Source organism: Phaseolus vulgaris, chromosome 3, assembly GCF_051622355.1.
Source record: "Phaseolus vulgaris cultivar YP4 chromosome 3, ASM5162235v1, whole genome shotgun sequence".
NCBI classification, from domain to species: domain Eukaryota; kingdom Viridiplantae; phylum Streptophyta; class Magnoliopsida; order Fabales; family Fabaceae; genus Phaseolus; species Phaseolus vulgaris.
This window is the reverse complement of record NC_143500.1, coordinates 53,670,303-53,684,277: the sequence shown is the minus strand read 5'-3', so window position 1 is coordinate 53,684,277 and position 13,975 is coordinate 53,670,303. Positions and strand designations below refer to the sequence as shown.

The 13,975-nt window shown below is 28.3% G+C and overlaps 1 protein-coding gene across 1 annotated transcript; it reads left to right on the top strand.

Annotated features, from left to right (window-relative positions):
• The first annotated feature begins 5,904 nt into the window (after window positions 1-5,904).
• Window positions 5,905-7,494, top strand: LOC137808668 (putative calcium-binding protein CML18). Its single transcript, XM_068609910.1, has one exon. The coding sequence runs from the start codon at window positions 6,881-6,883 to the stop codon at window positions 7,370-7,372; it is 492 nt and encodes a 163-aa protein (XP_068466011.1). The 5' UTR covers window positions 5,905-6,880; the 3' UTR covers window positions 7,373-7,494.
• The last annotated feature ends 6,481 nt before the right edge of the window (window positions 7,495-13,975 follow it).

The window sequence follows — 13,975 nt, the reverse complement described above, 5'->3', positions numbered from 1 at the left end:
TAGAACTTGTAATAATTAGTATAATAACTGTTGACTTGTATAGAGAAGTTATAAACAATTAAACCAGAAAGTGTTTATGCAACAAAACTTAATAGCAGCATATGTTTAGAGATGTGTCGGTAAGCTAATATTAAAAAAAAATTAAGAATGAATTACATAAACATTTATCCAAATTTCTCAACACTCCAACTTTAAAAAAAATTCTATACAATTTATTTATTTATTTATTTTAAAAGCATATGTATCTTCTCTTTTAACTTACACATATATACTCATTGAGTTTTAAAAATATTAAGGCTTAGCTTGAATGTGGTTGGAATTAGAAAGGGAAAGAAAGGAGTAGAAAGGAAAAGAAAGTGGAAGATTAGGTTAATTAAATATTGGAAAAGTGAATTAAAAGTGAGTAGATTTGAGTGAAAAATTTGGAGATGATATAATTGATATGATTAAAACATAAAAAATATTGTATAATTAATTCATTTACTAAAATACTTGTGTGTTGAAATTATGAAAGTTTAAATTAAAATAAAGATAAATATTTTTATGTAAAGGTTTATACATGTATCGTAGGGTTTATATGATCGAGACTCTAACTTGGTACTCAATCTAGATTGATCGACATGACGATAGCAAAACTGATTAATGACCAAATGTTTGTTGCTCTCCTTTTATTAGGCCCATTAATAACAATGAGCCCACAATAATTATATAAATAAGCACAGATCCCAAAGGATCGGGTACACAATCATCTAATCCTAAATACTGAGTGTTGAGTGTCGAAGTCTAACTTGAGCGTTAGAGTATCTTTTGCAGGTATAATCCGAGTTCAGAGCTAACAAGGATGAGAAGGAGTGGGAGACAAAGAGTAAAAGAGGTTCGTCTGAGTGGAAGTTGTGAGGTGTAGATCGACCGACCTACCGAGAAGTGTTCAAATCGTTTTCTTGGTTCCAACCCGAGAACAATACATTTTTGTGTTTGAAATTTGTAATTAAAAAATTGTAATTATTTTTTAAAACCAATATTATAAGTAAAAGATACAAAATAAAAGAGTACATTTTAATATTTAATTTTAAAAAGTTGTAATAGAAAAGAAGCCTAAAAAATTTAATGATTAGGTTATCGTAGTAACTTAAGGAGAAAGAAAAGAAAAAAAAATTCTTGTTGCCAACGGGTGGATCTAATTTAGAAGGACAGGTCCGGCTATGACCTACACAGTTAAGGGACCCCTAAAAATCTAGACACGTTGAAAGAGGGAAAAAAAATGTTTCATATGATTAATTCCTCTTTTTTATACACATTCAATTGTTTTTACTCTCTACATAGAAATTACTACGTTTTGGAATGTTCGAAAAAATTATTTTTTATTATAATTTGTTTTTTTTTTCACGGATCATGGAATCAATTTTATAAAGTAATTTTGTGTTGCTAGATAATAACATGTGAGTACAATAACAATAACATGAAAATATTTTGGGTTTGAATAGGTTGCGATAGCAGCAAAAAAATTTGGTAGTGACAAGTAAAGATGATATCGTGTGTATGTAGTTTGTTTTTAAATAGGAAATTATACAATTTCTAAAGTATTTAAATATATTAAATTGAACTTTATATTATTTTTAAATATTTTATTTAGATAGAAATATTTAAATTTACTAAGTTTAAGTTTCTCTATAAATAATAAATATGTTTTGATAATGGTGGCATTGTTGTTGGTTTATGCGTTTTAACTTAACTGCTAAGAAATTAAATAAGTAATGTGACTTGTGTGGTTTTCCATTTGGGTGGAGACAAAACCTAATTCTACGTACTAAACATAACTATTACTCATATAAATGAGTTACATGCTTTAATATTATTATTTTTTTCTTTTATTCTGTAAACAACTTTGTTAACATTTTAGGTTATTTTTATTAAGTAACCGCGTTATGCAAATAACTATGTTTAAGTTTTTAAGTGATTAAAACAGCATTTTGTACAAACACATACTCCACAAACTATTATTAATAAACTACCATGTGCTTCATATAAAAAAAAAAAAAAAAACAAGTATTGTACTAATTGTCTGTTACTCAATGTGGATTTACATAAACATTTTTCTAAATTCCAGCTCCTGCAACATAAAATATACATTCATGTTTTTTAAGTAATTTACGAACAAGTTACAAAAGTGATTTTTAAAGAATTAAATATATTTTTTAAAAATTGTATACATCCTTAGTTTAAACTTAATACTTTCTAAATACTTGTGATAAGAAAATTATTATAATAGGTCATTATTAATTTTTTTTGCTTGAGAAACAGATTTTTAGTATTTATTAGGATGTTAAAATGTTTTATATTAACTTATTATTTATATAAATATTATAATACGTTAAAAAAAATATTGTTACGTAAAAAAATACTAATAATTTTTTTAGTACAAGATCTATAAAGTTTAAAATTTGAATTAGAGACAAAAATAAATTTTGAAGTTATAATATACGTATTTAACCCATTTTTAAATTAATATCCATAACTTCAAACAAACAGAATTATATGTACTCAATTCTCACTCAGCCATGAACCCTAATTTGATAATTCTTTTATTCAGCTGTATCATGTAGCCATGTCCATATATTTGATTTGGAGAATGAATGAAAGATATATAATTAATTGGTGGTTTCTTTACGTCAATGATGGCAAATTTGGTGTTTCTTTGTTCTGCATGGGACAATGTGACCAGCTAGCATGTGTTTTTCCCTTGTTGTTTCATTTTTGTCGTAAAAACACGCTAATGTTGAAATTACGTACTAAATTTTCCGTGTAATTGTGAGAAAGACAAATGAAATAACGTACTGTTGTTGTTGCGACGTTCTTTTCTTGTTAATATACGGATTATCTCTCAATTTCATTGCTTACATTAAGCAAAAGAGTTAAGCATTTTTTAAATAAAGAAATATTAACGTTGTTTTATTTTCTTTATTATTTTAATACCGAAGTTATATGAGGAAGGTGTAGAATAATTGTTGGATGTGCTTAAGTTTTTGAAATGTGTATATGTATATTATATGGGATAGGTGTACTTAGGTAAAGGCTTCAACCTATAGGTGTTGCATGAATAGGTAAAGTGAGGAGATTCCTCTATAATTTTTCTGAATAAATATTAAGTTCACATGATTATGCAGCATGTTGTGTATGTCTTGGAAGGGAGCAAGTTTATGAAAGGGAAAAGAAATGAGGTCATTGTTGTGTGGAGACAAAGTTATATCCTTGGAGTTTGAGATAAGCTCTCTCGTTGTCCCCTTTAGTTTTCTTTGCTTGATGTTGAGTGAGGAGGTAATGAACATAGTATTTTTTAGGTGTAGAGGGTGAGGTGAATGTGAAAATGACTTGAATATTGTAGCTTATGCTTTAATCACTATCTCTATGAATCTTGCGTTTCAACATTATAATTTTGATGCTTTATGAAATAACTTCAGCTTTGATAGTATCTTGTGCGTCCTTATCAATTATTTCATTTCAAATTCCTTCTTTTCTTATGTTTATTTGAAAGTTTAAGTGTATTTCTGAAACTGCATGAATCACATTCTGAACTTTGTCTCTTTCTGTCATTAAACGCTTTATATGGTAACTTCTGTTTTGATGAAATATGTGCGCTTAACTATGTATTTTCATTTTCAAAAAGTTTCTTTGAAATATGAACGTTGAAGCTTTGATGAGTGTACCTGAACATTCCAAAAACTTGCATTATTCATCACCTTCTACATAGTAGATGCTAGATCACTATCCATTAAACAGGTCAATAAAGCTCAAAACCTCACTAGGGACAGTCGTATCACAAAAGATTCAACCCAAAATTTCTCATAACCAACTTATTTATCAATTTTAAGGAAATCTAATTAACAAATATCAAGAAATTGAAATTCGCAAGAATTATGAAACATGTCAGCCATTAAACAATCTTATAAAACTGATTTGTTTTTTTATTTTAACAAAAGCAAATAGAATCTAAAAAAATCAATAAAAGATAAATCATAAACTATGATTCCCCTCCTCCACATTTAAATCACACATTATCCTCATTGGAAAAGCAATCAATAAACATGTGTGATAAAAGTGGGAAAAGAAAAAGAACTCCCTTGTCAAACTTGAAGAATAGGAAGAACTGCAGCTAATCTCTTCAATCATTTTCTTGGCAATATAAGCCAAAGGCCTTCATATAATGGGGCACAAAGATTATGTTTGCAGGAAATGTAGCCAAGGCACACCAAACCTTGGTGTAGACGGTGAAACATGGAGAACATCTGCTTTTATGAACCCCTATACAACAAGGTGAGATTGGAATGGGTCAGAATGACAAATGTAGGGAGGGTAGATATGGTTTCATCAATGGGTGGTAGTGTGTGATGAATAGATGGAAGAGAGATGCTTATATAATGTAGACGGTCTATGGGATTATTTGATATGGACCGTCTAGGGGTGGCTGTGGGTTGGTGTTGATGGAGTTGGAACATTTAAAGTTATGCTCAGGTGACAGTAAAGATATTTCAATTTGGGTGGGATGTTGATGATAAAAATGAAGAAGAAGTTGATGATGATGAGGATGACGAGGACGAGGGGGAGGATGATGATGACTAGTTTTCAAAACAATTAGGAAAATAGGACAAATGTACTTTAAGTTTTATTCTGCTAAAAGCTAATCTGGAATAATTTTAGTTCCATTGTTTTTATAGACACTTCAATTAATTATCCAATTCCTTGCTTCAGTCAAAAGCAAATCCATCCTATGCTTAACTGCATCATCATGCAGTTGATGGGTGCCAAAATATATATTGTGTGGACTTAGTTTTACATGAGTGACAAGATTATTGTGTATGCTTGCATATGTATTAAATAAGTACTGGTATTGGAATTATATGGGAATTATAGCTTTCCTGTAAAATAATTACAATAGCAAAGTCTGATAGCAAGAACACAGTTGCCTTTGCTTCAATTGACTGAGTAAATTGTGACCTCAACTGCTCCAACCCTTCAGTAAAAGCATGTCCTAGATTTCCTTTGGGTAAAATTTAGTTGGAAAAACATAGAAAAAGGAGTTCTTTGTAGCAGTATTTTCCATTAACACGGTGGTTAAGGTTGCAAATGGCTGATTAAGTCCATAACTAGTTGCTTAAGTGGTTAGTTATTTGCAATTAACTTGCCTTAAACAGGCTAGCTGAGGTAGAGAAAGGGCCATCAGTGTTCAGAGTTATGCCCTGCTTGAATACAACACTAAAAACATGTCCTCGCTATCTGTTTCAGATAAAAATAATTGGGAAACAAAACAATCAAATTCTTGATTTGGTATTTCATGTTTTTGGAATAATTAACTACATGGTCAGTTCTGTTAATGGTTACACATTAATCAGTCATTAGCCATTTATTTGACATTGTTAATTAGTGGGGTGGTTAATTGTTCCTAATAGATAATGAATTAGTTGAAAACACAACTAAAAATTCATGAGAAATGAAGTTAAATCTAAAACTTATTTCACTTTGGTCAAATTAAAGTACCAAAGTAACACCCTACTACATATTAGTTATAGGTAAAAAAAATAGAAAAGTAACACCATGAATCATTTGTTACTACATGTTTTCTTTTCTAAAAACCTCTCCTGAAAACAAAAGAGAGATGGGATTACATGCATACTACCACTGCAGTTGCTTGTACTGTAACATCATGTCCATATTTCCCTCATCTATTAGCAGACAATATACAGATATTGAATTATCATTTAGAATCTCTACATATTTAAATAGTTCATATGCTCTAAACTGTCCGCTATGAAGTTGCACATATTGGACAAAATAGAATGATGCATATTCCTATGCATTAAACTATATAGAGAGGTTAATTATTAGAACTCTCATATAGGGTAGTTACCATTACATGCACATTTTACTTGTATGACTTTTCAATATAGATATTAACTTACAACCCAATTCATATGGTTAGGAATAGTTAACTTTTAAAATCATAAAAAATAAAAAAAATTCAAAACCCATAAATTCTGTAAGATCCAATTCAACTAGAAACAATAAAAAATAATAAAAATAATCCAGTAAAGAAAGTTTGGAAAATTTGATGGATCACAATGACAAGTGCCCCACTATTGAAACAGACCCATAAGGTCAAAAGAGTGCTACAGTTATTCATTCCAACGCTGACGGACGGCGTTCCAGCAAGCATAACGTGGGAACTGCTCACGCAATTCCCGCCATTCTGCCTCCAATTTCGCCCTCAAACTTTCTAAACTTCATAACATTATTTTATTAAAAATGTTTCCATTAAAAATCATAGCTGCTCATATTTAAATAGTTTTAGATATTAAAATATACTTAAAAAAATATATTAAACTGACATTATAAGAATAAAGATAAACAAAAACAAGATTTCATGTACAAAGATAATTTTCTTGAAGTTCCAAAAGTTAAAATAATGAAAAGTTGGAGAAGTTCATGGAAAAATAATGAATTGTGAACCAACAAAGCAATGCAATTAATTATTAACCATCATTAATCACATACCACCTTTTCTATATAGTTTGACTTTGAGATGTAAAATCCACACCAATCATAGAAATTGAGCTTCTTCATCTTTCTTTATTTTATTTATAAAAAAATTCACTAACCTTTGAACTGTTCTTCTTTGGAACATTCAAAGCAGATCCGTTATTTGGGCAAACTCCTTGGAAAAGGAAGCTCAACCGCATTCAATACCCTGGACAAAACACAAACACAAACACAAAACACACACACAAGTGCCCTAGATCTACAATCAAATTAACACTGCATTTCTTCAGCATGCATCTTAATTGAACAAACAAATATATTTTAATTGCTCAAAACATCGATCGAAAAGATGAGCAAGAAGCACGTGGTGAAATTGGACGAGGAACAAATCGCGGAGTTGCGAGAGATTTTCCGCACCTTCGATCGGAACAACGACGGGAGTCTCACGCAGTTGGAGCTGAGCTCGCTTCTGCGATCGTTAGGTCTGAAGCCGAGTGCGGACCAATTGGAGGTGTTCATCCAGAGAGCGGACACCAACAACAACGGCCTGGTGGAGTTCTCCGAGTTCGTCGCGCTGGTGGCGCCGGAGCTGCTTCCGGCGAAATCGCCCTACACGGACGAGCAGCTGCGGCAGCTTTTCCGGATGTTCGACCGCGACGGGAACGGCTTCATCACGGCGGCGGAGCTGGCTCACTCCATGGCGAGGCTGGGGCACGCCCTGACGGCGGAGGAGCTGACCGGGATGATCAAAGAGGCTGACACCGACGGCGATGGGATGATAAACTTTCAGGAGTTCTGCCACGCCATTACTTCTGCGGCTTTTGATAATTCCTGGCCTTAACAGTTTTGTCTCTAGGTAAACTACGTTTCAATTTTTTTTAGAATCAAAAAACAAACTGTGTCTGTGTTATTCTGTTTCTCCATCAAAAATATATAAAACGTTTTTGTCCTTTTCCTTTTTCACCTCTTTCATCAATCTTTGCTCCTTGGATTATATGCAGAATCTGAATCTAACTTTCTGTCATGTTACTTTCTACATTTGTAAAACATTAATTGAGATTGATTCAAAATCAAAAACATCTTTCAACTCATCGTCACTCGTATTGGTTCTAACAACATCTTCAATACTTAGATTTAGAGTGTATTTGTGCTAATAGAAAGTTAATTATAAGCTTTGTAAAGAAAAATTATTCATTTTTATACAATTTTGTATGCATGAATTGGATCATATTTGTTTATATTTTATTACTGATAAAGAAAAATACTGAGATTTGAAGTTGAATTATTCAAGGAGCTCAAGTGGAGTAACCTTCTGATCAACTATATGTTAATAAAAAATTATGAATCTACATCTTATTTAACTACTTTTTAATAAATTCTAATTTATATGAGGAAAGAATACAGTAATTAAGAAGTGTGATAAAGAAAAGGTTATTGTCTTTCGAAATGAAAAAAAAAATTGTTATTTTGGAAACAGAAAATTAATTTAGTTCGTGATGTTAATGTCTGCCAATTAAATTGATTTGGTATTAACAGTAGTTTTGGGATGAAGTTAAATTCATAAATTTCAAATTAATAGTTATAATTTTGGATAAAAAATGTGTTCTTTATCTTCGTGTGTGCATTTGATTCTTTCCTCATTTCAGTATACAATGTAGGAAACAAATTAATAGGGTAAAGAATACTTGCATACAATAAAAATTAACCTATTAATTTGTACAGTATAGAGCTACGTATAATTATTTGTTTATTGAAATTGTGTCAATTAATTATATAGGGTTAATTAATTATATATACAACATTTTCTAATTATTAGCAATGAATCTAACGTTACTAGTTAATTATGTTATAACTAAAATATAACGTTATTAGTTAATTCACTCTACTCGTTTCTCTTTCTCTGATTAGTGTTTTGTTTCTTTGATTTGTCTGAATATGATTTAAGTTGTTTGCTTATGTTAGTCTCTGGTTGTGTGGGTTGAGTGCTGGTTTTTTGTTTTATTGGATTGGGTGTCTCTTTTATGTGCTTTATTGTTTTGTTTTGTCTTTTTGGATTCTTAATTCCGTTGTTTGAAGTTGAGGTTGCATATGTTAGCGCTCTAGTTTCTTTTGTTAGGTGATGTCTTTTTTTTTCCTCCGTTGGGGTGGATAGTTAGAGATGGGGTGCCTTATTTTCATGATATGGGTAAGGGTTGAACCATCCCAAAAGTGATTCTATTTATTTATTATTTCTTGTGATAAAAAAAAAAGAAATTTCTAACCATAAAAGATAGTAAAATCTTATTGATCGTGAAGATAGCTTTTCTTGCAAAATAGATAGTGAAACTTAGATTCATTCAAGGAACTTGGTCATTTTTTAGTAGACAGATATAAGTTGAGATCAAGGTAGTGCTTAGGTTTAGGTTTAAGTAACAAAATTTTGTAAGCTATTCAGCATTCTTTTCCTATTCCAAGAGGCATAGTTTTTTAATTTGTGTGGTGAGGTTGAAAGTTCATTGCTCTTCACACAAAAAACTGCAATTGAGTATTTCATGATGTTTACCACAACAGAAGCACAAGAAAAATCCAAGATAGGTATGTTTGAAGAATTTATTCCAAGTTATTATTGTTAAATCTTTTTATTAGGGTAGACAAACAAAGTGCTAAATGGCACACAGTTGCAAATTATAAAAACGATACCAAAAGAAACAAGTTATTAAAGTTATTAAAAATGTTGATATATTGACAATTTCCACATAATATAACTAAAAACAAAGTTAATTTTTTGTTGAAATGTGGACTTTGACAACTGAAATGGAAACAAAAATAATTTTTTATGAATTGTGGACTTTGACAACTATACAATGAAAGGCATCATTTTACCATTATGATATGATGTGATATCACATAATACATTTTCAAAATTCTTCAGTAGAATCTGCATTTCAGCAAAAAGAATCATTATAATCTGATGTAAGATTATCAATATGTTATTCTAAGAAATATCATCATTATATTTTTTTATCTGTAAAAAAAAATAGAATTACTTATAGTCCAAATCTTTATACCAATAAAAAACTATAACACACATTTTTAAACAAATATCATCATTATATATTTCATATGATCATCAAACAGAGAACGAATTATGACTTCGACCATTCTCATACCAATCACTTAATTTATTGACTCTATTAATAAAAAAAATTCATGCGAATAAATAAAGAATTTAGAATAAATTTTATGCACTGAACTGACCTTTAAATTTTTTTTATAATAGAACTTAAAATGATTATATAATCTAAAATAAATAGAAATACTTCTCTATATTGTATGGATGAATTAAAATGATATTTAAAAAAAAAAATCTGTAAAACAAATTTAAAAATATATCTTTAAAAACTCTTTTAAGAAATAACTGTTAGAAATAATCTACCAAGAATTATTTAGGTAGTATAATTGATCATGGTTCTTCCTTATCTCACTCATAGATAAATACTTGTATCCATTCCAACAAACTATGCATGATCTCAAACATAATTCACAAAACCTAAATGCATAACTCATTGTATATCCAAATGGTAAACATAGCTTGTATTTTCATTGTTAAGTCACTTCTTAGATTTTACCTCAAAATTTGATTAGATTTTTTATTTTGTCTTTTAAGAATGTTACCATTTCATAACTCGATACAAAAATGTGTTTGAATGAGATAATAATCTCTTAAAGTGAAATAACTTCTCAAATGCGTTTTCCACAACCTTGGAAATAACTTTTAATGTGATTTCTCACAACTTGTAGGCACAATTACAACCATGTACACTAATATCACATATTTCTTATGTAATTTCTACACCAACACATTTTTTCACCTTTTTAAGTGTAATTATACCGTTTGACGTGCATTAAAATTATCATTACAGATTTTTTAATTTACCACCCAAGAAAATCATGAAATAGAAACCAATTTTTAGATATCAAAATAATTAGTTACAATAGGAACTAAAATAGAGACCATTCTAGAAACTAAAAAAAATGGTTTCTAAATTAGTTTCTATTATTGTTAAATAGTTTCTAAATTGGTATCTAATTAGCAACTAAGGTTTTAACTACCAATTATTTAGTTTGTAAATTTGGTAGCAAAAACTTTGGTTGCTAATTAGATACCAATTTATAAACTATTTAACAATAATAGAAACTAATTTAGAAACCAAATTTCTTTTTAGTTTCTAAAATAGTATCTAATTTAGTTACTATTGCAACTAATTATTTTGGTTTCTACAAATTGGTTTCTATTTCGTGATTTTCTTGTAGTGTACAATGGTAAATTCATGATTAGAGCTTACTTGATTACAGACAAATTAGATAAATTTAAATATTTAAAAACTCAATTTATATAAATTAGATATGAAATCTTAATTCATCAATTAGAACTTCAAAATCATCAACTTAAAATTTGAAATAGTAATAGGATGGAACAATCAAATCATCAAAAGATTAATTGGTTTATCAAGAATTTCACTTTTAAACAATGAGTAAAATTTACATAAATAAGATATGATGGTCCTAAAGAACATAATAATAAATTAGTAATTAAATTACCAATCAAAATCCTTCATTTATATTCAACAAAATTCTAAATTTAGAGGTTACCTCTACGCACAATTCTTACAAAAACATTCATACTATGAGGCATTAGTTGAGAAGCAAAGCAAAAAAAAAATTATTGAAGAGTTGCTTTCTAAACTTTTCATTTTTTTTTTGTCTTTTTGAGAGAATTTTGCTCAAGTGCTAAAACTTAAACAAGTATTGTACAAAGGTGATAAAACATTATTACATGGTGTATTAATTGTCTCATGAAAAATGTCATGAGTCAAATCACAATTAGATTTAGATTGTTACACTCTTAAGTAGAAAAAGTGTGACATAAATATTTACTATAATTTTTTATCTAGTAAATATTTTATCAACAATTGATATCAAAATTAATATCACAAGTTCAATTCTCAATTAAATAATTGTTAAAAAAAAATTGTTATACGTTACACAACTATCGAATGACATAGATTAAATGTACTTCGTCACAATAAAAAAATTCAATTTATTTTAGACAATAATTTCATAAAAGATTGTTATAACTCTAATTTACCTATTAGTAACCTAGAAATGACTTTTGGTTCAACTCACTCCTACAACCCAACTTTATTTATAAAATATTTTTTATTTATTCTCAACGCCCAATTAAATAATTTAATTGAATCCAACAAGGTATACTACATTATTTAATTTATATATAAAAAAGGATGTTATACAATACATTTAATGTAGTTCCATGGGCAGACAGATAATAATCTACGTAACTGTTGTTTTGCTAACTGGTATGAAATGTTCGAAAATACATTTAATACATTCACAGTTTCAAAACTTAGAATAAGTGGTGCAACAAAACGGAAAATAAAAATCACAAATATATTTCATTAAAAAAAGTAAAATAATAGGATTGTTTAATCTCCAGTGAGGATTTCGAGTCTCTAAAATTGGGAATGGGTTGGAATATAAGACAGTCATAAAATTCAAAAAAATAAACCAAAAACATTGTGATTTTAGAAAACTATTAAATCAAAGAATCTTTATTCAAAAAAAAAAAAAAACAATTACTCTATGGTTTCTCTCCAATGGTGTGTTTGTGTTAGACACACGTATCGAACATTGACACTCGTATGACACCTGTAGGACATGTATCGATGAAGTGTTCAATTCAAACAATATTTGTTAGATTTCTGACAATTATAACACGGTTCTAACAAAATTTTAAAAGAGAAAAATACATTAATTTTCTAAAAACTTTAACTTATCTATAAATCTTTATTATGATTATAAAAATAAATAACAAGTCATTTGATAATTATGTGTCGTCAATGTATATAATTTATAATTATATAATATATAGATTTGTGTAATCTATCTACAATTTAGATATAATAAGTATCTCGGTGTCCGTATTCATATCGTGTAAGTATCTATGTTTCATAGTTATAAACAAAGCACACATCTTCCGGCCGAAAACACAAGGGTACTTAACTTCAATCCCAAATGAATAATCCAATAACATGAAATAACATAAAGAATTTTATTTCATACACATCAGAATTTTTAAAATGACTACTTCTACCCTTTAAATTTTATGGTCAATGTGGTGCGATAATTAGTTTCATCACTCAAAACAACTGCACATTTTAATTCATTTTTGCTGTGTTTCATTATATTACAATTTTTTTTTTCAACTAGAGAGTTTCAATCATATTATCTTTGAATATATATTAGTATTAATAAAGAGGATTTCGTTTATGACTTGAATAAAGAAAATTCTGTTCATACATTATTCATTATTAATTTTACATTTATCAATATAATTTTTTTAATCTTTTAGGTTTTGTAAATATTTATTAAACTCAATTAACTATTATAATTAAAATTTATCATAAAAAATATTTATTTTGTAATTATTTTTTATGAATATAATTTTTTATAAATTTAATAATACTTTTTATTTTAATAATTATGATAAAAAAATATTTTCTATCATAAAAAAAAAAAAATTGGACACGCATGTGCTTGCATGTGTTTCCACTAGTAGCTTATAAAAAGAAAAGAAAAAATATCTCTTTTGATAAGCAATTTCTGGTAGAACATTATTCATATAATTTTAGTAAAATAATGATATGATTTAATTTAGATTTCAGTTTTGTGGGATAAATTTTTCTATTCAGTTAAATTTTTTAAGTTATTTTTCATGTAAACGCTGTCATCGAACTCTTTTTCTTACACATTAATTTTCTAAGTTATTTTTTGTATAATGTTTTCCTTACTTTGCTTCGTCACCCAACTCCATGCTAATTTAAATAATATTTTTATGTTATTTCTTCTTGTCGATGCGAGTTGATGGCGTAGATTATTAACAATAGCAAAAATTCAAGTTTGAAAATTTGGATGGTGGTTTGATAATAAAGTGCTGCAAAGGAAAATAAATATTAGTTCAAAATGTTGTCATTCAAGAAATATTCATTAACTTGGGAGACAACAAAATTGAAAATGACATGTAAAATTGTTGACTTATCATATGCAATAACCCACATTAGGTTCTGGCACCACATTCCTTGAAATGCAAATAATTAAAACACTCAAAGACAAGTATAATGTTCAATTTAAAAAATATGTAATTATAGTGCAGTTCTAATATAATTTAAATTTTTAATATGATTATAAAAATAATGAACAAATCATGAAAAAACATTTTTCTAAAAATACTTACATAAATTATATAATAGTAAATCCATATTTTCATATTTTAGAAATTATTCGTATCTCTATTCGTATATCCGTAAGAGTGTTCGTGTCTATACTACAACTATGTTATACATGGTTTTAAGTTTATATTTCATGATATACCTCTATCTCCTGAATA